Source organism: Chamaea fasciata, unplaced genomic scaffold (assembly GCF_029207755.1).
Source record: "Chamaea fasciata isolate MVZ Bird 193981 ecotype frontalis unplaced genomic scaffold, bChaFas1.0.hap1 SCAF_12, whole genome shotgun sequence".
NCBI classification, from domain to species: domain Eukaryota; kingdom Metazoa; phylum Chordata; class Aves; order Passeriformes; family Sylviidae; genus Chamaea; species Chamaea fasciata.
The window spans coordinates 9,320,486-9,343,818 of NW_027094097.1; the positions used below are offsets into that span (position 1 = coordinate 9,320,486).

The following is a 23,333-nucleotide window of genomic DNA, read 5'->3' on the forward strand; positions in this document are numbered from 1 at the left end:
GAGCGCCCCGGAGCACGTGCAGGGACTGGACTAAACGTCCCAGCAGGCCCCGCGGCGCCAGGCTGGGGGCGGAGGAGGTGCTTATGGCGGCGGAGTGGAGCGCTCTTCTCCTCACCTGCCGGCGGGGCCATGGCGGCGTGTCCGCTCTGCAGCGAGGCAAGTGGCGGGGCGGGCGCCCCTTCTCCCTCTCTGCGCGCGGCGGCGGGACCGGCTCTCAACGCCGCCGGCCTCTCGTTTGGCAGAGCTGGAGGTGCGGCGGCTGCGGGGCGGGCTGGGCCCGCGCCCCCCCGCGCTGCTCCTGGCCGTGGAGGACCCCTGGGCCCGCCTGGGCAGCGGCGGTGCCACCCTGAACGCTTTGCTGGTGGCGGCCGAGCACCTCAGCGCCCGGGCCGGATGCACGGTGAGAGGTGACAGCCTCTGGTGGGTCTGGGCAGGCTGGAAGTCGGGAGGGGACACTAGAAGTGAGTGAGCGGTGCCTGTCCCGTCCCCACTGACTGTTCCCTGCCGTTCTCTCCCAGGTGGTGACCGCTGACGTCCTGAGGGACGCCCGCATCCTCATCTTGCACATGGTGAGAGCCGACCTGCAGCCCAGCATGGGATCTCTTATTGCACCCGCTCCCTCCCGGTGACCCGCTATATTCTCTGTCCCACCAGGGCCGCGACTTCTCCTTTGACGACTGCGGCCGTGCCTTCACCTGCCTGCCTGCTGAGGAGCCCGGCGCCGCAGCCGAAGCGCTGGTCTGCAACCTGGACAGCCTGCTGGGGACCATGACACACCGGGTCTGTGCAGCCTGGGGATGGGGCCCCAGGGATGAGTTTGGCTCCTATCTAGATGGATATGACGCTGGGTTCCTGGGCTCCTTCCCTGCCATCCCTTGTCACGTGGTCCTTCTCTTGGCAGCTCTGTGTGGGCTCTCCACCTGGTGTCTGGGTCTGCAGCACTGACATGCTCCTCACTGTGCCCTCAACACCAGGTGAGTGGATATCAGCCTTGCTTCCTGCACCAAATTTGGCATGGGTCAGGGTTCCTAACAAGCAGCACGGCTGGTTCAGCCTGTGCTGTGCTCCCATGAGGGTGTGGATGCTCAGCTGTTGCTGTCATTTGCACGTCTGGGAGCATCTGTTGTGCCTGCAGTGAGGTGGCACAGCACTGTGGGCACCTCACCTGGTGTCAGTGCTGCCACTTCCACTGCTGTGGTCCGGGTTTTCAGGTAGTTGTGCCCAGTGTGAGTATATGCACTGCCCCAGTGGGCACTGGTCTCTGTCCCTTCCACCAGGGATCAACTGGAACAACTTCCAGGGCGTCCGAGTGATTGCAGTGCCCGGGAGCCCAGCCTATGCCAGGAACCATGGGGTCTACCTCACCAATGAGCAGGTTGGGGCAGCTCTCCCTTCCAGAGACATCCCTTGGAGGTGCAGGGATCCCCAGTCCTTTGATCCCTTGGGTGCTGAGGTCTCAGTGCTGCTGTGGCTGCTTGGCTTGGGGTTCCCTGAAGAGCTCACTGGAGTGGTTTTGCTCCCAGGGGCTGGTGCGTGACATCATCTACAAAGGCACAGAGGCCCAGATCCGGCAGTGTGTGGGGCCAGATGGCACTGTCCCACTGGTATGGCACAGCGCAGGTGTTGGTGACCCTGCCAGCCCCATCCCTTGTGTCACCACAGCTGCAGCCTCAGCCCTGATGTGCCTGGCAGGTCTGCGGGATTGTTTTCTTCTCCTCGGATGCTGCCGAGCAGCTTCTGGCCACCCACGTCATCCCTCCTCTGGATGCCTGCACCTACATGGGACTGGACTCAGGGGCACCACCCATCCAGGTGACAGCCCCTCTGTGGGGGACAGTACCCTTTACAACACAGGTGTCACTGCGGGGCATCTCTGTAGGGTCTGCTTGCCCTCACACTGCCAGATTTGGGTGGGAGAAGTAGTGTGAGGGAGCACCCAGTAGCAGGGTGGGGTTCAGGATGGCTGGACCTAACAAGTCCTGTCTCTCCCCAGCTGTCCCTCTTCTTCGACATTGTGCTGTGCATGGCAGGGGGGATGACAGAGGAAGATTTTGTGAAGGGTGGTGGCGATGCCAGCGTGCGGAGCGCCCGCTCTGTGCTGTGGACAGCTCTCCGTGGCTTCCCTCTTAGCATGGGTGAGTGCTTCTTCCAACTTCTAGTGGAGTGTCCCTGCCCAGGTGGTTGTAACTAGATGATCTTTAAGGTCCCTTCCAACCCCAACCATTCTATGGTTCTGTGCTGCGGTGAGTGCATATGATGTGACCCCTTCCTTGCCCCTCTTCCCTGCACGGGGAGAGACGGAGTGGTCAGGGCCTGATGGTCATCTGTGTCTCCCCACAGCTGCGGGTCCTCAGGTTTTCACTCCCCACCCTTTCAAGTGGGGATGTCCAGCCTGGCTCACATGAGTGTGAGACACACCCACTTCTTTTGTCGATGTGCTAAAAGCTCTCCTGCCCCTCCCAGCCTGCATTCCCAATGGATCCTACGGCTACATGACTGCTTCTGCCAGTGATCACATCCGCAGCCTGACTCTCCTGCCTGGCTCTGCCAGCCACCTCCGCTTCTGCAAAACAGCCCATTCCCACGTGGATGTATGTCCTTCCATCCCCAGCCTTGCTCATGAGTGTTTTTTGGGGGTTGCTCTGGGCTGTGTGCCCAGACCCTGGTCACACATGTCTCTGTGCCCTTGGCAGGAGCCCTGTCTCCTGGAGGATGGCTCTTCTGTCACCAACTGCCTGCTGGAAGGAGCTGTGCGGCTGGCAGCTGGCAGTGTCATCCAGCACTGTCACCTCCAGGTACATGAATGGGATGGGGGTGACACAGCAGCTGCCAGTGCACAGAATGGGCAGCAGGGCAATGTGTTGCTGCCTAGGATGGAGGAGCCACAGCTTTGGGGTGCCCTTCCTCTTTGGGGCCACATTTTGACTGGTGCTGGGCACCCTGTTGGCTGTCACCCTCTGCAAACAAGGGGATGAGGCTGTCACTTCTGGCCTGTCCTGAGCTGGGAACCAGGGCATACCCTCTCCTTTGGGGGCTCCATTATGGCTGTGAGCCCTGGAGGCTGTTGCCTGGCCTGAATTGCTGTAGTCTGTGTTTCTTCGATCTTGTGACAAAATTACATGCTGCCACCTGGCTTGTGCTGGCACCAGCTTGTCACTCAGGGTGGTTGTCCCATTCCAAGGTGAGGATTTGGTTCTGATTTGGGGGCCACTGTTGCTTCTTCCTCAGGGTCCCCTGGCAATTGGTCCTGGCTGCCTCCTCTCGGGCCTCAACGTGGGCTCCTCAGCAGCCCTGCGGGGCTATCCCCTGCGTGATATTGTCCTGCAGGGCCACCACATCCGGCTGCGTGACCTGCCCTGCCGCGTGTTCACTCTCACCGGCCGCCTCGACGACTGGCAGGTGCGGGGGCAGTGAGGTGGCACAAGGCTCCCAGCAAAGCCAAAGTGTGATCAGCCCCTCTGTGTCCCTGCAGAGCCCTGTGGAAAAAGCCACCTACCTGAACGTGCCCTGGGCTGAGTTTTTCCAACGAACGGGTGTACGGTAGGTGCCACGTGTCAGGATGGGACAAGAGATCCAGCTCCTGGAGGTGTCATGACCACCCCAACCCATCCCACATTCCAGCTCCCCTCATGGAAGGTGTCCTCGAGCCCCAGGGCAGTGTTGATGGTCTCTTCCCTCCGTCAGGGAAGGGGACCTTTGGGATGCCGAGACGCCGCGGAGGAGCCGCTGCCTGCTCAGCGCCCGGCTCTTCCCGGTGCTGCACGCCCGTGAGGTGCTAGGGCTGGAGGATGTGCTGTGGCTGCTGGGCCTGGCCACCGTGGCCAGTGAGCAGCTGGTGCGCTGGCGGACGGCCTGGCGTATGTCCTGGCAGGAGCTGTTGCCCTGCCTGGACACGGAAGCCGAGCTGGGCGCACGCCAGGCCCTGTTCTTCCTGCAGGGCCAGCGCAAGGTACGGCGGGTGCTGCTGGGGCGCCAGGACAGCAGCCTCCTGCCGCTTGCCCGCAGTGCTGTCCACGAGGGGTACCACGAGGCCATGCTGGGCACGCTGGATGAGGGTGAGCTGGACTTATGAGTTGCATCTCTTGTTATCAGGACTGTTCAGTGCTCCCCACCCCCTTCAGTCATCCCCCCCTATTGCAGGACCCCATGGGGGTGTGCCTGCAGGGCATCCAACAAGCCCAGGTGGGGGTTAGCTATGCAAGTCCCGCTCCCTTGGGAGAGCTTATGGCAGAAGTGGGCTAGTTGGGGTGCAGCCTGCAGCCTGGCTGTGCTTTGCAGCCTCCTTTTATTTTATTTTCTAGTTGCCTCCACAGCCAGCGACGCTGGTATTGCAGCACGGGCACTTGCCTGTATTGCTGAGGTTCTGGGCTGCATGGCACAAGGGGAAGGGGGCTTGCGGAGTGGTCCTGCTGCCAACAGGGAATGGGCCTCTGCTTTTGGGCGCCTGGAGAGCGGGGACATTGCTGGTGGTGTCCAGGAGCTGGCTGCTGAGCGGCAGAAGTGGATGAGCCGGTGAGGCTGGGGCTGGCAAGGGGCAACTGCCCCATTCCATGCACTGGTGCTGTCATGGAGATGTGGCAGTGGGCTCAGCATCTCTTATCCCAGGCCGGCTCTGCTGGTGAGAGCAGCTCGGCATTATGAGGGGGCTGAGCAGATCCTTGTCCGAAAGGCAGTGATGTCCTCATGCCAGTTCATCAGCGTGGAGCAGGTGGAGCTGCCACCCTTGGGTCAGTGGGTGCAGGTGGTGTGTCCAGCCCGCCTGGACCTCTCTGGTGAGCGCATTCCCAGAGTCAGAGGATCCTTGTCTCACCCCTGCAGTGCTGGGGGAATAGGAGTAAGGTACCCCAGGAGGCTGATGATGAGTGTTGGCAGGTGGCTGGAGTGACACACCCCCCATCACCTACGAGCACGGGGGGGCAGTGGTGGACGTGGCAGTGCTGGTGGATGGGTGCCGGCCCATTGGCGCCCGGGTGCGGCGCATCGTCCAGCCGGAGCTGCGCCTCGTCACCCTCAGCGGGACACCACAGAGCGAGGTGGTGGCAGAGCTGGTGTGCCGGGAGCTGGAGCATTTACAGGATTACTGCCAGCCGCATGCACCAGGTGAGGGGTCACCTGCCAGCCTGGCTCTGTACCTGTGATGTGCCATTGGTGCCAGGATGGCCCTTTTGGGGCCAGCGGAATGAAGGAGCAGGTAGTACAGCAGGCATCAGCTTTACTTCTTTTTGTTTTCAGGAGCCCTGCTCAAAGCTGCCTTTATCTGCACCCAGGTTGTGCAGTTCCCCTCGCAGAAACCCTTGAGGGTCCAGCTGATGGAGAGTTTCGGGGGTGGCTTTGAGGTGCATACCTGGTCGAAGCTGCCCCATGGGTCTGGCCTCGGTAGGTCTGCAGGGAAGGGGCTTGGCAGTCCCTCACTGGTGCCTGGGAGTCTTTTCCCGCTGCCAGCACCAGGATGGGGCATCCCCCTGGCTGCACCCCTGGCTGCCCTTAGGGATGCAACAGTGCCTCACTGCCCTGACGCTACCTGTGCTCCCTCCAGGCACCAGCAGCATCCTGGCAGGAGCAGTGATGACTTCCCTGTACCGAGCAGCAGGGAAGACTGCCAGCACTGAGTCCCTTGTCCATGCTGTGCTGCACCTGGAGCAGAGGCTCACAACAGGTAGAGCCTGGGGGGCAGCAGCTGACCCACAAGGTGGGGGTCCCAGCAGTAACTGATGATCCTCTGCCCTGCAGGGGGTGGTTGGCAAGACCAGGTTGGTGGGCTCGTTCCTGGCATCAAAATTGGGAGGTCAAAGGCCCAGCTGCCACTCAGAGTGGAAGTGGAGCAGATCCCAATCCCTGATGGTTTTACCCAGACCCTGAACGATCACCTGCTGCTGGTGTACACAGGGAAGACTCGCCTGGCCCGCAACCTGCTCCAGGTAATTCCTGGGTGTCACAGGCTGGCCTCTGCTCCCCCTGTGACCTTTGGTGGCATCCCCTTCACTTGTGCAGAGCTTTGCCACCCCAGAGGGAGCTGGCACCCAAAGGCCATGGATGCAGCACTACCTCCCCATGTGCTGCCAGAGGCAGTAAGACAATGACAGGGACATTCTGGCCTCTTGCAGGATGTGGTGAGAAACTGGTATGCCAGGCTGCCCTCCATTGTGCAAAATGCTGACGCGCTGGTGAGCAATGCTGAGGAGTGTGCCCAAGCCTTGAGGCAAGGTGTGAGCCCCCTTCCCTGGGCCAGGTTGACCCTTTTAGCAGCTGAAGAAACACAAACTTTCCTGGGGAAAAAGGCTGGGGGATGCAGGCTCTTGCAGCTGCAGAAGCTTCTAATCCTCCCCTGAGCCCACCCTCACCAGGCAATACCTCAAAATTCAGGCTTGAACAAAGATTTTGAGGAGGGGGTTAGACGTGCTGAATCTGATTGATTAGCAGTGTGCCATTGGTGACGGGGCTGGGGGCCATGCCTGGTCAGTGCAGTGAATTTATCTGGCTGCTGCAGAGAGGAAGCTGGAGCATTAAAGCAAGGGAATCCTCCCCCTGTGGAGGATTAAAAATAGCAACGTGACAGGGCTGGGGTTGCCTGCTCGGCTAGCAGAGCTGGGAGGAACTGGAAAAGCGAAGGCAGAATTTAGCTTGGGCTGAGCATGTTTCTGCCCTTTGGGTGAGAAACAAAGACAAGTAATTTGCAACATTCCCTCCTCTGCAGGTGACCTACTGCTCCTTGGCAAGTGCCTGGACTGCTACTGGCAGCAGAAGAAGTGCATGGCCCCGGGCTGCGAGCCGCTGGCTGTTGGGCGCATGATGGACGCTCTCCGGCCCTACGTCCATGGGCAGTGCTTGGCTGGGGCTGGCGGCGGCGGCTTCCTTTACATCTTAACCAAAGCCCCTCGGCAGAAAGAGGCTTTGCACCACATCCTGGCAGACACTGAGGTGAGCTGTGAGCCCCCCACTGTTGCAGGCAGCTTGCAGCAGCTTTATATAGAGCACGAGGAGCATCTCTCCCCACCACACAGGGGGTTTGTTTTTCCAGTGCCCTCCCTGGGACCCTGCAGGTGAGAAGGGGTCCTTTGCTGGCTCTTGCCATAACCTGTGATTCTCTTTTTCCAGGGACTGGGCAACTTCAGTATCCACAGCATTGAAGTGGACACAGGTGGTTTCTCTGTGGAGGTCGTGGAATGCGATACGACGGACGGTGCTCACTCTGGAGGGGACAGGGCTGTGTGAAAGCCCTGGCCCATTCCTGGCGGATATCCAGAACAGGTGCTGGGAAATCCCCACTGCTTTAGGGGCAGCTTCTTCAGCCAGCTCCAGCAAGTGCCCTTAGATCTCCATATGGTCTTTTTGTGCTGCTACTTGCCCCAAAAGCCAGAGCCTGGAGAAGCTGTGACAAGTTGTGCAGGCAGGCAAAACTACCGCTGCCTTGCTGGTGGGACAATTTGCTAGGGCCTGCAGCCTGGTTTTGGTGTTTCACTCCAGTTTTTACAGTACTTCAAAGGGAACCAAGCTAGCATTTGTGATGCTGCATCTAGCAGGAACCTTCCTGCTCCTCCAGTAGCAAGGACCCAAGCTGTCTGTTCAGCATGTAATGCTCCTGCACCAGGCATGCAGCTGGATGTGGAATCAAGACCCTCTCCTATCCTGAGGCACTATTTCAGCAGTGAAATAGTGAATTGTGAAAGCAAGTTACTAGTCTGTCTGAATAAAAAAGCTTGTTCTCAGCATGTGTTTGTGCCGCTCTGTCCCTAGCAGGGCTGCTCCCTCTTCACAGGATAGCAAAGGCCCAGCATTGCATGGGAAAAACTTTTCCAGGGGTGGGAATGGCAGAACCTGCATGCAAGGGCTGGTCATCCCCCCTCTATGGCCCTGGCTGAGGGAGACAGTGCAGGACTGCAGCCACAGGAGGCAGCCAGGAAAGACAAGGAAGACCTGGCACAGAGTAGAAGAGAAGTAGAGCAGAGAAGAGCTCTTGTCCTACATCTCTCCAGCTCCCTCCAGGCCCACAGCTGGACACACCACTGGAGACTGCGGCTCAACCAAGCGAGGTTTATTTACAGAGTAGCTGTACAGAGCCAGCAGGGACACAGCCCCACTTCCTACAGAGGCCTTCTAGTGATTTTCCAGGCACCTTCCAAGGAAATCACTCCTTTTCCACAGAACAGTCCCCATCACCACCAGGAGAGAGCCAGGGCTCAGCATCTGTGACTCCAGTAGCTGACCCTTAAACTAGGAGCACAGAGGGAACACAGCTGCAGCAGCAGACCCCTATTTGAGTCACACTAGCCCCCCCTGTCCTGGCCCGTGGCCTCCTGCAGGGCAGCAGAGCACAGGGAGTCAGGAGCAGACACCGGCCTCTGTTCTGAGAAATACTATCACCCTGCTCTCAGCATGAGAGATTCCTCCGGTGCCTTGTTTCTGCTCCCACAGAAAGATGGCAGGTTGTCTTGCCAGGCCCAGGAAAACACTTTGCTCCAAGGAATGTGAGCAGAAGGACAGACATCATCCCATCCCCACACCATCAAACAGCCAGCCCCAGGACAGGACCTGGGCAGGCTCTAGGACTGCAACCTTCCTGCCATTAGCTTCAGTGTGGTGCTGATCCAAGCAGTGACCAGCTACAGGCGCAGCCGCTTGATATCCTCACTGCGGAAATCAATGCGGAGAGCCAGCACCTGCCGGACCTCGGCGGGAGTGAGGCGCCAGGTGAGGGGACCTGAGTTTGGACCCCAGTAATCCAGAATCTCTGTCACCTGGAAAAAGAGGGGAGCTGTAGGAGATGACTCAGCACAGACTGCCTTCACAGGTAAGTTTGAACTCGAGCACCATCAGACATGGGGCAACTCCACATTTAAAAGGAGGATAAAAGCTGTAACCACAGTTAGTTCCCTGAAGTAGTTCTCCAGGTTCTTCACACCCCGTAGGTGAGATGACACCTGGAGGAACTCAGTAAAGCAGTGTGCAGTAAAGCTGATGTTCCCACAATTCCCCAGCAGAAGCAGACTAAGTGCAGCTCACCCTTTCCAGGTTGAGGATGGTGGCCATTTGGGAAAGACGGGCAAACTTGTCACGGATAGTCCATGTGGTGACTGTGGTGAGATAGGCTATGAGGGACCTCAGCTCCTTGTCGAACTGCAGACCACCGAGCTGTGGGCACAGAGAGAGATCTGTTAACTCTCCAAGCAGACCCAGGGGTTGTGCCAAGACACCAATTAAAATCACAGGGAGACAGGGGCAGGTCTCTGAGCAGGCAGGTCCCAGTTAGACCATTTATTTGCAGGTTTAGGCAGCTTATGTTTAGACCTGCCTTGAAACCCAGTCCCCCTATGGGTGCCATCTCCTCTCAGTCTCATCACCAAACCCTCTTTGTCCCTGTAGGTGCTGATGTAAAGATGTCCCTAAGCCGGTCACCAGTGGTTGCAGAGTTTCTTACAGGGTAGTATTTCAGGGTTGAGGAAAATATTTGCCTCTGCCTGCCCCATCCTTTACTGAGGGTTTGCAGTCAAGACAGGCTACACAGTAGAGGAGTGTTTTGCTTACCCTGCTGAAGGTGGATTTGAGCAGCACTTTCTCCAGTTCAATGGCTATGAGACTTGTCATAAGACCAGTGAGAGTATCGTAAATCACTGGAGACAGTCCAGCCTGGAAGCAGAAACCTGTGTCATTCTTGTCAGGAAAAACTGAGCAGAGGTCCCTAAAGCCCAAGGCTAGGAGAGCTTACTTACAAATAAGGACTTGCAGGCTTGGCAAGTGGGGAGCACCACAGAGGTGATCCAGGTATGTGGGGCCTGCAAGCAGGCTTTGAGAATTGCAGAAGGGGGTGACTGGATCCCTAAGTGCCCTGCAAGGCACTGGAGGACACCTCTACTTGTCAAGCAAAGAGCCGGAGGATGCCATGTGGAGGTCTGGCCAAAGCCTGGCAGGCTGCCACCTCCTTCTCTCACCTTGAACTCTGTCATCTGCTGTTCCAGATTGACAATGAACTGCTGGACCCAGGGATCATTGGCCTCATAGTCGCTGAACTCCTCCTGAGAGTGAAACGCAGAAAGGGTTGTTTACATGGCCTGAAGTAAACCACAGCCAACGGCCCAGAGGACAGGAAGGGAGGTCCCTCCTGGAGCGGCACCTCATCCCTTCCACTTTCTCATGCTCCTCTGTAGCCAAATGTCTTTTTCCAGACACGGCTGCAGAGCAAGATCTGGGTATTTTACTGATGCTCTGTGCCAAGGAAACAGCAGAAAACTGAGGGGAAGGAAAGTGGTTGCTCTGACTGGGCTGCTCAGCAGAAGATGGAGAGTGCCTAAGTACAAACAGAAGCAGAGAACACTGAGCCTCACCTCCTCGATGTTGTGGGAGACAGAGAGGAATAAGTTGATCCATGGCTTCACCTGGGGTTTGATGGCTGTGCTGTTCAGCTCATTGAGACCTTCCTGAGGGAGACAGCAAAAAGAGGAAGTGAGGCACAAAATCTTTACAAATAGGCTGTCTCGATGCTGCTTCCCATTCTCAGCTGAGGAAACTGACCCACAGCCTTGCAAAGGAAACTGAACCCAGAAGGCCCAGATCCCACATGTTTCCGGTGCCGGAAGGCTCTGAGGACACCATGACAGGAAGAGGAGGAAGGATGTTGTCCCAGAGCTGCTGTTTTGCTGACTTGTAGTGTGGTCTGAAGGGCTTGTGCTTCCCCACCCCATCCCAACACAGCTACAGATTTCATGGCAGGAGTGAGGCACATGGGGTAGAAAACACAAACTCCATTTTTCCACTCAGCACCAGCCAGGGCACTGTGACTGAACTCAACCGATGCCTCCCACCTCCACTGCAGCTTAGCTGAGTAGGAAAATTTAAAAGGAGGATAAAAGCTGTAATCACAGTTATATCCCTGAATTAATCATAACCCCAGCACATGCCATCTCCCCTGAGCAGCAGGCTGTCAGCAAAGGCTCTTCTGTCCCCTGTGATGAGAGCTCTTAGAGCCCTCTCCTGCCAGCCACCCCTCTTTGGCTCAGCACGGTGTCACGAAAGCTCACTCAGCATGAAACTATGTCGGTACCGATTCTGACTGGCATTTGATAGAAGTTTTTAACTAAAACTGGCATTTCTGAGTAGGGCCTGCTGGCAATTGTCCTTTTCTGAGGCAAATTCAGTGTGTGTGTGACTCAGGCAGGACAGCAGCTTTCTCCTCAGCCTCTGGACTGCTTTGCAGCCACTTTTAAAACCACACTAGAGTCACACTGGGGAGTTTTATTCCTTACTGATGAGCTCTTTGGTTTTGATACTGACCACAGTCCCCAAGAGGGTTTGCTGGTAGCGCTGAACTGAAAGCATCTGCCTGCCCTGAACTGCAAAGCCAAAAAAAAAAACAAAACCCCACAAAAAACAAACCAAAAAACAACTTGGCCCCTCTGTGAAGTAGAAAGGGAAACCTGGTTCAAAATATTCTCTTTTGCTTAGTTTCTTTACACATTAGATACTAGGTCTTCCTGCTTCTCTCCCTGCCAGAGACCACTGTGAAATTTTAGGACAGCAAGCCCCACCATGCCACAGGAGACTGGGTTTAGCCAGAGAGTCTTCTGCTCCATGCTGAGTATTTGCATTTGGGAAAGATGGAGAAACCTGAGAAAAGAGCAGCTCTTCTCTACCAACAGCCTGTCTTCAGCATTACTTAGTGAGGCTGTGGACAACTTGACAATGTGCTGTGCCACGAGGGAGAATGGAGGAAATGGAAATGCTATTAATATTTCTTCTCCTGAAAATGCTGAACCAACTGCAAGTCCATGCTGAGTGAAGACAAATGAAGCAACATTCCTTCTGTCTCTGCAGCTGCTTCCAGTGCTTTTTATGCAGCCGCCAGCTGGTGTGGCTGTGTAAATGGGCTGGGGCTGTTTCCATGCCTCAAAGCTGACTGATTTGCTCCCTCCTCCACCCTAACCAGCACTCCTGGAGTCAGACATGGCCTGGCCCTGGGCTGAAGTGACTCCTGCCAGAGTTATCCCTGAAGACACCAGCAGCCAGTGCTGGAAGTCAGCAGTAATTTGTAGAGACACTCACCTGCAGTAGGTCACGGAATTTGTTGGAGACAGCAGCCATGTCTGAGAGGCAGCTCTCAATCTTGGCCTGTGCTTGCTCACCCCCGAATCCTTGGCTAAGCAGTTTGCTGCAGTCACTCTGCAGGGAAGAGATCCATGAGCAAGCTGCAAATTAATAACCTGGGCAGTTTTTATCCCTTTGTGTTGCTGAGCTCTGGCTGCCCACCAGCGTGTAGGCTAGGACAGGAGCCCAATTCTTGCTCCTGCAAAGGCAGAAGCTGCCGGCTCCAGCTGCGGGGAGAAAGGACAGCAAGAAAAGAAGCCTGGGGCTGTCTAGTCTGGCACCAGAGAACTGCAGATTCTCCATGATGCCTTTGTTATTCCTGCACCAGGTTAGTTAGGCTGGAGGAACTGGTATTTCTTCTACTGTCAGTCGGAAATTGCTCTGCCAGGTCAAAATTGCTTTCCTAAGGCTGGAGGGCAAAAACCTCAGGAACTCTGGCTTATCAAAGTCCAGATGGTTTACTTAACCCGTGCCCCTGCCAAGGGAGGATATTACAAATTTGATTTAGGAAAAAACAAACAAGAATACAGACTGCACCTCCAAAGTCTTCTTTAGGGTCATGATGTTTTCACTGCAGACTTCCACATTGTTTAAGGTTACCTGAAAAAAACCCCAAACAAACCCAAGCTGGATTAAATGGAATTTCCCAGCACCTCATCCCCAAATCCACACATTTAATCCATGCCCTGCTAACGGTATGGACTGAAATGTAAGTAGTTAAGGGACAGAGTTGCTACTGTGCGATCAAAGTACTGCAGATTCACCAAGCTGCATAAAGCTAAACTCCAGCAACTGAGCACATGTGCTGAACTCCCAGCTAGCAGAGAGTTCAAGACAGTTTACTGTTTTTCCTCATCATCCTGTTCATGATGTTGCAGTGAAGCCCACTAGTTGGTGATGGACAGAAGCCATAATGTACCCCCAACTTTCTGTAAGTGTCACGAAGAACGGAGCAGGAGTGGCTGAGAGTGATGTTCTATACACTGTGTCCAGAGCAGCAGGGGAGACAGGGAAGCAAGGGCAGGAGGAATCAGCAGCCCTCCTGCCAGATGAGCTCTCCACTGTTCTCCACTGAACAGACTGTTCTCTCTACCTGCTGAAGCTGAACTAAATGTTAGTATAAGGCTAGGGTTTGCACAAACAGGGAAATGAGAGAAGATGACAGGTGAATGAGGAAATTCACCTGTCAGTGGAAGAACTGACATTTTAAGCCCTTTGCTTCATAAATGCAGAAACCTGTAACAAAGAATTCTATGAGATAAAAGAGTTCAGTCCCTCCTGCTCCCTTTGTTGCCTTCTCTCCTCATACAGACGAAGCTCCAAGGAGCCTCTTCAGCACTGACTGTTCACAACAACTTAGAGAGAGACGAGTCATGGGGAGCCAGCCCCTCTCCAGTGCTCTCGGTCTCTGCCCACAGGTCTGCTCACACCTGGTGAGAGCAGAGCCAGAGATGTTCTTCCAGTGAGGTCTTTTCCACAATTTAAAGTCTGCACAGCATCCCAGCATGGAGAAGGATGTGTTACATTGCAGACAAGAGCGACAAGTTCACTTCAGATGCTCTCTGAGGGGTCTGGAATGCTCCCTGTGCCTGTTCAAGCAAGCAGAGAGCTGCAGTTCTGCTGTTAGAAGGCAACAGAAGGATCTTGCAGACCAAGCAGAGGAGACAACTCTGCTCTGATGAAAACTCTTCAATCAGGTAAGTGAAGGAGCTGAGCTTGGGCCAGGACTTTTCTATCTGGAGGAAGGTGTGGATGAGATGCTCCCCCACCACCTCTGTTTGGAGCCTGTGAAGAACAGGATTGGAGCACACCTCAAAAGAGTACAGACTCTTCTCCAGCCTGGGAAGAATTGTCATCACAGCAGCCCAAGAGGCACTCACAGGATCACATTTGCACAGGCCTGGTGTGGAAGTTCTACTAACATGAGACGAGGCAGAAGCATCTACCAGATACCCAAAGGCAGGCCACCCACCACACCTGAACAGGTTTTCAGGTTCTCTGAACACAACAATCCCACCAGTCCTGTTCCCAAGAGTTCCCCATTGTCTTTCTCCCCACCCCAACTCACCCTACAGCAGAACAGCCACCAAACCCACCAGAAAGGACTGCTTGGCCTCATCGGTGCTTTCAATGCCTTTGGTGTCGAACTTGCCCTGCTGCAAGCTGCTGTGCATGATGTTCACAGCACTGGTCACCCCTCTCTGGAAGTCCTGGAAGGTCGTGGCTGGGAAGCCCTGCTTCAGCTTGTTGTAAAGAACCTCCCTATAGGCAAGCAGAACACACCAGCGTTTAGAGCAAGCAACAAAAACATTATTCTCTGTGCCTGGAGACAGCATTCTGTCTGAGATCTGACCTGAACAACGTAGTGCAACTTTGAAGGGGAAAAAAAGGCTGGTAAATATCTCCTGACAGCATCTGAATGCTGAAAGAAAAATATAACCACCCAGTTTCTGAGCTTTCCTGAGTATCCTGCCTGCAGCTGCCTGCTGTCTTCAGTCACAGTTCCTCACTCCCACAATGGAATGAAAAACAGCAGGACATTTTCTGTAGTCTCAGCCCAAGTTTGAGTAATGAAGTAACTCAGAGAACAACTAGGGGTGATCACGTACCCTCAAGCAGCATAGGACACCAATGCTACAAGGCAACTCCACCTCATAGGGATTTTGGGCCATGAAGTTCTTTTTTCTGTTTGTCCTACAGGTTGATCACCCCTACTGTGAGAGAAGATGTCCAGATCCAGCTTCCCACACCCTGTCACTGCTTCCTACGAGCATCTTCCATGGAGATGACAAGCCCGAGGTTCAAAGGCAAAGAACACAAGTAAGACCATCTGACAGCAACCACTGCTGGCAGAACGTGAGGTGGAGGCATATTACAACAAACCTGGTGTATCTTCATTACCTGAAGTCAGACTCCAGCTCGGTGGTGGAGTGGTTGATCATAGCACAGAGACAGTCTATGCTGGAGCTGGACAGAGCACGCCCAATGCACTTCTTCACTATATAAAACACATCATCCACCATGCTGGAGGTGAGCTGGCCCTTCTCGTAGCTGTCCATGGCAACAGCCTGCAAAGAAAGCTGTCTCAGTGCCCTGACCTCACTGAGCAGCGCAGCCCCAGCAGTGCTGAGAGACCAAAGTGCCCATCTGCCCACTTCACCCTGAGTGGAACTGTACCCTGTGTGGCTGGCACCACTTAGACTAGTTTGCAGTAGCCCACAGACCCGGAAGAGATACCTGGGCTATGTCCGAAGTCAAAGTTCAGAAACAACTACTTGCTTTACAAGGCCAAGGGAAACAAGACTTTGCCAACAACTGCAGATTTGCCACGTACATATATCCCTTCCTTGGGATGCTCACCAGAGGACTGAGGAGCACACACAGAAAAGCATCTAAGAGGTTTTCCCCTACCTTGTTGACAGTCTCCCTCATGAAGTATTCCTCCATGGTGATGTAGTAGCCAATGAGCTCTTGCATGGTGCAGCTCAGCAGACAGTTGTTGAGGAGCTTGTCCAGGTATTTTTGATGCTCTGTGGAACACAAGAGAGACGCATCAGCAGGAACCCAGGGCCAGGAGGCAGCTCCACCAGGTTCCCCCTCTGCCTGTCTCATGGGACCAAACAGACACATCTGCCAAGCCCAGCCTAGAACAAATCCCAAGCCTCAAGTGTGGAGCTGAAATTGCTGAGCTGGATTTTGCAGGTGACAAAAGTGATTTCCAGAGCTCTTCAGAGTACCAAAACCTTGAGCTTGTTTTTTCATGGCCTCCACCTTTAGGATTTGTGTCTGCGGTGACCAAATGGCTCTTCCTCTCTTTGAGGACTTTACTTTGTTATACTCTACAATCATTCTTAATGTTGGCTTCCCAGTTAGAGGGAACAACCAGTGCTGCAAACAGGTTTGCAAAGTCTAGGCTACACAATTGTCTTCCACAGAGTGCTCCCAAAGTGTCTTTGTGTCACTCTGCTCTACCACTAAGTCAGGTATATCTCAATTTCTGGCTTTGATGAGTACTGGTACTCAGGGTGTTACCTTGCTTTATCTCCTCTGAGGCCATGGCATCTCCCACCTCAAAATCAGCTATTATTCGTCTCTTGATGAACCTCAAGTAGAGCTCGCTGCGTGCATTCATCAGGGTGACTTCTGTTAAAATAGGGTCAAGCTCTCTGGAAGAAATAGCAAGAATCAAGACAGCAAGACTACAAAAGGAGAGGCACTAATTTCATTCAGTTAAGTAGTGTGTTCTCTGTTCCCTTACTATGAGATCAGTACTGCCCCTTTCCATCTGTGCCATTGAGTGGCAAAGCTCAGCAGAATAACTGCTACGTGCAAAGCATGCGCACACACGCAATCAAAATATCCCCCAAAATCATCTCCAAGGAGGTATTTTTGCAATACTGCTTTTTTCTCATAAGCTCTACTCCAAGATTTAGCAACACCTCCCCTCTTTTTCATCATAGATGTGGGTATATCCACGTTGAAATCACAGTGGTGAGGACTGCAAGACTCAAAGCAACCTGATGTAACTTCAAAATGAGCCCTGTTTTGAGTGGGAGGTTTGACTAGAGATCTTCATCAGTCCTCCCCTACCTCAGTTTTGCTACAATTCCATGAGCCCTGTTGCCAGTGTTAGAAATGCCAGGTCCCTGCCATCTCCACATATGTGTTTTTGTGCACAGATTCACGTGTTTCTCTGCAGATGATGAAGAATCTGTTTAAGCTCAGCAGCTCAGGAAATGTGAGACTAAAAAAACCAGTTACAATGCAGAACACAGTGTTCAGATCAGAGATCACTATGAAAAAAAAGAAAGACTGACACATCAGCTTTTTCATCAGTGTGCACAGAAGAATTTTACAAATCCTGCTTGAGGCCTCATGATGCACAAATGGGAGAAGGAAACATCACCTTTATTTTACATGAAAAAGAAAAGAATTAGAAAACTGGGATGCATGCAGAGTTAGTCAGAGCAAACAGTAAGTGGATATTACTGCTGAAATATTAATTATGCAGGCTCACAGACAGATTTTCCTTGAGGAACCCAAGTTTTCTTTCAAGGCATGTTTGTAAATTTTCTTTTCAGGCAGTCCCAGAAGGGCTGGGTGCACTTTCAAATGGCCTTCCTTAAGGGTTATGTAAATATTTACATTAAGAAGAAAAAGAGGGAGATTGAACTGCAGTGCTTTCATTGTCAAGAAACTGGTGGCACAGAGCTGCTGCAGCAGCAGTACAGATTAAGTTAGACTCAAAGATTTATTCCTAATTCTGCCACAAATTATCTGTCCAGGGAGCTGGTCTGTTTTGTGGGCTCCAAGGACTGTACTTTGGCCATGAAAGGGTAGTGGGCACAGGGAGTTAAAATCTCAGTCCTTCAGGTGCAGTGATATTGACAGCCCTCCAGGAATGCTTAGAATTAATGACTAAGCAAAAAAAAAAAAAAAAAAAAAAAAAAAAAAAATTCCCACGACAGAAGCTTCCTTTATAGAAGGGCAGTGAAGGGCACCTAACAATTGGATTTTATGAATTAATACCCACAAAGCTTCTGGAAGAGTGGGAGTTATCTAAATGCTAAGTAGTGTTAATAATAACTCAAGAGTGAAAGGTTAGAGAGCATAAAGAGGTTTTCTTTGTACCTTGGTTCAATCTTCTCTGCAGAAGAACTTCTCATCATGCTATTCTGGACTTGCTGGAACTGCAATTACAAAAGAAAGGGATCTTCGCTGATGACTTGGAGTTACAAGATACTCCTTGTGCTATCACCTAAGGAAGAGCTTACTCACTGGGGGTGATAGGAATGCTTTGCAGGAAGCACTGACAGAGAAGGGAACGACATAAGTTCACTTTCTCCTCCTCCAAGGCAGAGCTCATCCTGCCAGGAAGGGTGGTGGGATGGGACTTGACCAGAGGCACCAAGGTATTGTGACCATGAGACAGTAACAGCAGCCCTGTATCTAAGCAGGAACAAGACAGCAGGGAAGATGTATTGAAAGCACCCTACAGACCTGCAGAGCAAAGACTGCCCAGGGTGCTTTACCATGCTCCAAATGAATCCTTCTCTGCATCAGAAAGCACAGCTACAAGCTGAACCCCTTCAGCTATCAGGGGAAATAAGGAGTAAAGCAAGGTTTCTCTCAACACACAAGGTCAAACTCTGCTGCCTCTGTGGCAGTGGGAGCTCCACAGAACTGGATGGAGGGCACATTGGCTGCATCAGGCAGCCTCACACTGCTCTTACCTGCCTGTGATAGTCCCTCTCCTTGATGAACTTGTCCACCACCTTCTCCACCTGCCGGTCGCACTCCACCTGCAGGTGCTTGATGAGCGTGTAGAGCCTCCCTGGCCCGTAGTAGGTCTCCACAATGGGCTGGTGGGTCTCCACAATGCGAGCAATCCCTGTGGGGAGAGCAGAGAGACTCAACCAGCACTTTGCAGAGCACAGGAGAGCTACACAGGTCCACAGACCAGATCTAAAAAAGGATCATTCAGCCCACAGAGAGAGTACAAATCTCCTGGAGCAGAAGCCATCTCTCTGTCCCTAAAGAGAATTCCTGCCATGCCCTGTGTGCCAGCTGCCCTTCAGCCCAGCAAGATACAAAGTATGAAGCTTCCCCAGGACAAAGCCACACGAGCTAAATCTGGCAGGAGGCACAGCGACCACCCAAACCCAGTCCCAGCTTTCAGCACCTGCAAGGTTACTGGGAGAAATCAGCCTAGGGATGGCTCTTGAGCACACACTTGCCACAGAGAGCAAACATCAGCAAAGGCAAGAACTCCCTGGAGCAAAAGCCGATCTCTAAGGAAGTATCTCTCCAATATTGCTTTCTTCTCACAAACGCTCTACTCCAAAAGTTAGCAACACTCCTCCTCTTTTGACACTACTGCCAAGAAAGCTCTACTGGTGCCAGGCTGAGAGAGTAACTTGGCAGGGGTGCAGCCTGGAACTGGAGCAGATTTTATGGAGAAGGTGGTTAATCACTATGGGATCTCAATTACTGTCTTTGACAACATTCCCATAGAGCATTTGTATACCCTTCTCTCCGTTCCTTCTCTGCTTTCAAGCTCCCATGGTGCTTCTTGAAGAGCCATGCCTGGAGGCACCAACAACTGCTCATCCCTAAGGGATCTGATTTGTTTGTCTGAAGAAACCTTCAGGGAATACCCATTTGTTTAGAGGATGCAGAGAACAGGAAGAGTGATTCTTGGAGGAAGCAAACAAATCCTTTGCAAATCCACTTTGTGCCTGTACAAGATGTACGTAGGAAAACTTGCTTACTGTGATGCCCTCTCCTGGTTAGAATAAATCCTACTAGTTGTGTCCCTGTCCCTGGAGTGTGAAACATTTGTAGCTCAAAGGGGAATGAGGCATTTGTGAGCTAAAATTAAAAGCATTTAAATTGATGGACAGCCTCATCATGGACTATTTACAATCAGTCAGTAAGGAGGAAAGGCAGATTACCTTCGAAGAGGAGTGTCAGAGTGTCTGCAAAAATGACAGCAGCTCGACGGTCACTCATGTCTGTCCCCATCACCAGCTGCAGGTTCTCTTCTGCTTTGTTGGCCACCTGCACGACAACAGGACCAGTCAGCTGAACACCCAAAGGTTTCTTCATCCCACAGGTCCTCTATCCTTGCCCTGGAGAGCTTTTATTGGCCTTCCCAATGCAAGAGTTATTGCTGTTGTTCCTCCTTTCCTCTCTTGTGGAAAGCTCAAGGAAAGGCAGAAACTTGTTCTTCTCTTTTCCAGGCTCACTGGATGATTTTATGAAAGTGCAGAGAGCAAGACACAGAAGAAGTCAGGCAGTCCCTGGATCTGTATTCAGACACCAGAAAGCCCATCCCAGCACACAAATGCAAGGAGAGATATGAACTAAAGCCAGTGCTAATTTTTAAGGTGAACAAGCCACCACCAACATCTCCTTCCACAACAGCTGTTGACAGAGACTGGGTTTCGCTTTCCCCTGGGTGTCAGAGAGCCTGTTACCTGCTTGCAGAGGTACTCAGAGAATTTGCTCAGCCCCTCTTCATGTAAGCCTAGCAGAGGAAAGATCTTGAAGAACCGTTCCACCTGGGGCAGGTCTCCCTGCTTCATAGCTGTGTCAAATTTCTCTGTAACAATTGTCTTCAGACGCTGCTCTGCTTCCTGCAGGAGCTTCAGGTTGGCATCAATTATTCCCCCTGGTCAAAAGGACAGAAAAGAAAGGAAAAAGCGACAGCACAATGTTAGTAGTGTAACAAGGGCTACTTTTTTTTTTCCCAGGAGAGAGACCAGCACTGTGCAGCCCCATGCTGAGAAGGCAGAAGACACAGCAGAATTCCTCTACAGGCACAGACAGGTTGGTGCTTCGGAATCTAGCAATTTACTCCCTCATTTCCAGTTGCTATGTTTGGTAGCACACTGTAACACAAGAACAATTCCCCTTGACAGAGCCTTCTCCCTTACTTCTTCTCGCCTGAACGCTCTGTCCTTTGCTTAGTTAGCACCTGAAATGCTATTACAGTGGTGTGTCAGGAACTTCCTTTTCAATTAAGGATAATTCTGGTGTAATAACATGTCAAAAACATTCATCCCTAAGTCAGACTATAAAATACTAAGATCTCTGGCCAGCATTAGATCTCCTGCGTTGTCTGTTGGGCTGAGGCAATTCATGGGAAATGAGCAGCCTCTAGCTATCCATTGGAAAGGTGACTCATCAGCATCTCCTCACAAACAGTGCTTACCTTCCTTGCCCTGACGACTGAGCTCAATCACTGACTTGTCCAGAGACAGATAGCGATGGATATGAGCTGCTGCTTGTTCATAGTCTTCATTTCTCAGGGCTGTCTGAACTCCATCCATGCAGAACTTCAGGTCAAGGATGTCATCAGCTCTCTGAATGGCCTGATAGAGTCGGTTCTGCAAAAAAGGCAACCAGTAATGCTTCCAGCTCCAGGATGGACCTGGGAAAGGGAACTCTGAGAGGACAGTGTGAAGGAAAAAAAGAAACAGACTGAAGCAATACTTCTCTACACAACAAAACTACTACATCCCACACTACTTAGAAAGTGCTAAGACCAGTGGCTCCACAGGATGAACAGCATTTGTCAAAACCAAGGCTGAAGTTGGAGGCCACAGTCCTCTGTAACAAACAGGCAGAGACCAGAGACAATGCCACACATTATCTGTTTGATCTGAACAGTTGTGCTGAGTGCTGGCTTTGACAACCCTCAGCCTGTCCTCATACAAGGAACAGAACAGCCCAGATTCCTGACCTGGCTTGGGTAAGAATGGCCATCTCACTGTCCCTCAGCACTGTGTAGTTGACAAGACTGCTAGTCACCCTTTTCAGGGTATTCTACCAGGAGCTGCATGGACAGGAGGGGATGCTGGAGATCCAGCTGCTATATGGAGGAGCATCCCTGAAAGTGTTCAAGGCCAGGCTGGATGAGGCTTGGAGCAACCCGATCTAGTGAAAGGTGTCCATGCCAACAGCAGGAGAGTTGGGAATGAGATGAGCTTTAAGGTCCCTTCCAGCCCAAACCATTCTATGATTCTACTAGTCTTATACCCTGCAATATCCAGGAGCCCAGAAAGATACAGCTAAAATAAAGAACACAGCATTTTCCAGCCCAGCTGCCTACCAAAGCAGGGCATATCTGTCATGCTGTGGGCACAGAGCACAGCTTGGAGGTGACAAATTCCAACCCCCCCAGCCCCATTACCTTGGCAAGGTCAAGCTGACGGACTTTACTGCTGACATTCTCGGCCAGGTTGCAGGTGAAGGTGATCATCCCTGCCAGCTGCTGGGCATCCCCCTCGATCAGCTGCAGGTTAGGGCTGGGAACACATGGGAACTGTGAGATGCAAACATTAACCAGCTGGATGGTGTGCAAAGAGGATGGCTCTTCCTCCAAATACAGCTGGTCCTGTGGCAATACTCTCGTTTTGTTCCCTCCCTCCGGGAGCAAAGCAGGAGAAAGGAACAGACCAATTGCTTTGGAAGAGGCTGCACTGACCAACTGTGCCTTGCTGCCACACAGGCCACGAACAAGCCACTGGGCCCTTATGACATTCTCCACTTCTGAAGCAGAGGTGGAGACTGTAAACCTTTCCTCCGAGCTTCTACTAGACACAAGGCCATTTAGAATGACTTTCCAGCCTGCCTGCACAAGTTCACCCTGAAGAGGCAGTAATATCTGTTCACACCTGTAGACAGCCTGGCACAAGACACCTGATCCAACAATTGATGCCTAAACCTGGCAACCTCTGAGATGACACTTCCAAAAAGCTGCTTAGCCTACACCAAAATGTATCAGTCTGGGTGAGGGCACAGCTCTCAGTGCTGCTGAGAAGAACTGGACACGTGGGGATGAGGGTCCAGCGGGTGTTCTCTACCACAGACTGATTTGAAGTCTGACATTTTCTGAGAATGGATGTGCTTCCCCTACAACACTGAAAGGAGTATCTGGGTCATGCAGCAAGAAGGAAAGGGGGGTTGGAACACTAACCCCATGCGATGAAGAGCAACCATCTTATTCTCTATAGTGCTTTGCTGCTCCAGGAGGGCATCCAGCTCTTCCTGAACGACTTTCTGGGGGAAAGAAAAAAAAAAAAAAAAAAAAGAAAGAAAGAAAGAAAAAGATGAAGGAGGTGTTGTGTGACTTCAGCTCTCCTCCAGGCCAGCAATTTATCACAGACCCTACATCCAAGTCAAGGACACAGAACAAGGCATTACTGCTCCCAAGAGCTTCCATTTATACGACAAATAAATCCTTTCTAAGCTTTCTTTAATCCTCTAAATCTTTATGGTTTTGCCATTTGAAAGCACCGGTTTTGGAATCCTCATCACACCACTTTTAAGTCACATAATCCACAAACGCCTCCCCTGGCCGGGCTTCCAGTCACCGCATCCCAGAACCTCCAAGCTGCTCGCGACTCAGGGATCCGCGCAAGCGACACCGACCCCCGGCCGGGCCCCAGGGGCGGCAAAGTCCGTATTAAACACCTCTAGAGAGTACCCAGCAATGAGGGGCACAGTGACAGCGAGGCATCCGCTTTTAGGGGCCCCGCCGCCTCCCGTGCCCGGCCCCACACACCTCCTCCTCACACAGCCGGCTGTAGGCGGCCTCCAGGTCCGCCAGATCGGTCAGCGACTGGATCCGCTCCATGGACAGGGCGGAGGCGGCGGGGCCGCCGCTCTCCCCTGGCGGCGCCTTCGGCCCCGGCGCCGTGGCCGCCGCCATCTTAGGGCACAGCTGACGCGGTCGATGCCGCCGTGAGGCC

At 52.8% G+C, this 23,333-nt stretch overlaps 2 protein-coding genes across 3 annotated transcripts; one reads left to right on the forward strand and one right to left on the reverse strand.

Annotated features, from left to right (window-relative positions):
• Positions 1-54: 54 nt before the first annotated feature.
• On the forward strand, positions 55-7,702 carry FCSK (fucose kinase). Its single transcript, XM_066194446.1, has 23 exons — positions 55-156; positions 243-400; positions 519-569; positions 655-780; positions 902-974; positions 1,278-1,375; positions 1,524-1,604; positions 1,693-1,812; positions 1,994-2,135; positions 2,464-2,591; positions 2,694-2,795; positions 3,229-3,399; positions 3,473-3,540; positions 3,685-4,055; positions 4,302-4,512; positions 4,606-4,772; positions 4,873-5,100; positions 5,233-5,376; positions 5,537-5,656; positions 5,731-5,918; positions 6,105-6,204; positions 6,695-6,918; positions 7,096-7,702. Exons 1-23 carry the CDS (start codon positions 84-86, stop codon positions 7,210-7,212), a joined length of 3,261 nt encoding a protein of 1,086 aa, XP_066050543.1. The 5' UTR covers positions 55-83; the 3' UTR covers positions 7,213-7,702.
• A 315-nt stretch (positions 7,703-8,017) lies between these two features.
• Positions 8,018-23,324, reverse strand: COG4 (component of oligomeric golgi complex 4). Of its 2 annotated transcripts, XM_066194448.1 has the most exons (19): positions 23,147-23,324; positions 22,559-22,641; positions 21,773-21,887; positions 20,792-20,966; positions 20,055-20,248; positions 19,530-19,635; positions 18,309-18,466; positions 17,707-17,765; positions 16,108-16,241; positions 15,487-15,605; positions 14,977-15,143; positions 14,172-14,337; positions 12,613-12,675; positions 12,034-12,150; positions 10,320-10,412; positions 9,927-10,010; positions 9,523-9,624; positions 9,001-9,129; positions 8,018-8,735 (listed from the first exon to the last, which is right to left on the reverse strand). In XM_066194448.1, the coding sequence occupies exons 1-19, from the start codon at positions 23,291-23,293 to the stop codon at positions 8,601-8,603; spliced, it is 2,346 nt and encodes a 781-aa protein (XP_066050545.1). In that variant the 5' UTR covers positions 23,294-23,324; the 3' UTR covers positions 8,018-8,600. The 2 variants fall into 2 exon arrangements, with proteins under 2 accessions (XP_066050545.1, XP_066050544.1); XM_066194447.1 differs by lacking the exon at positions 23,147-23,324 and having other exon boundaries at positions 21,773-21,904; positions 22,559-22,643.
• Positions 23,325-23,333: the final 9 nt, after the last annotated feature.

Bases quoted from the DNA above. Each gene is read 5' to 3' on its own strand.
- FCSK (XM_066194446.1), top strand. From the start codon at position 84: ATGGCGGCGGAGTGGAGCGCTCTTCTCCTCACCTGCCGGCGGGGCCAT. The intron at 5,919-6,104 runs GTAATTCCTGGG...GGCCTCTTGCAG, and splicing joins TGGCCCGCAACCTGCTCCAG to GATGTGGTGAGAAACTGGTA. The intron at 6,919-7,095 runs GTGAGCTGTGAG...CTCTTTTTCCAG, and splicing joins ACATCCTGGCAGACACTGAG to GGACTGGGCAACTTCAGTAT.
- COG4 (XM_066194448.1), bottom strand. From the start codon at position 23,293: ATGGCGGCGGCCACGGCGCCGGGGCCGAAGGCGCCGCCAGGGGAGAGC. The intron at 20,249-20,791 runs GTAAGCACTGTT...CCTTTTGACCAG, and splicing joins CAGTCGTCAGGGCAAGGAAG to GGGGAATAATTGATGCCAAC. The intron at 10,413-12,033 runs GTGAGTGTCTCT...TGTCTCCCTCAG, and splicing joins AATTCCGTGACCTACTGCAG to GAAGGTCTCAATGAGCTGAA.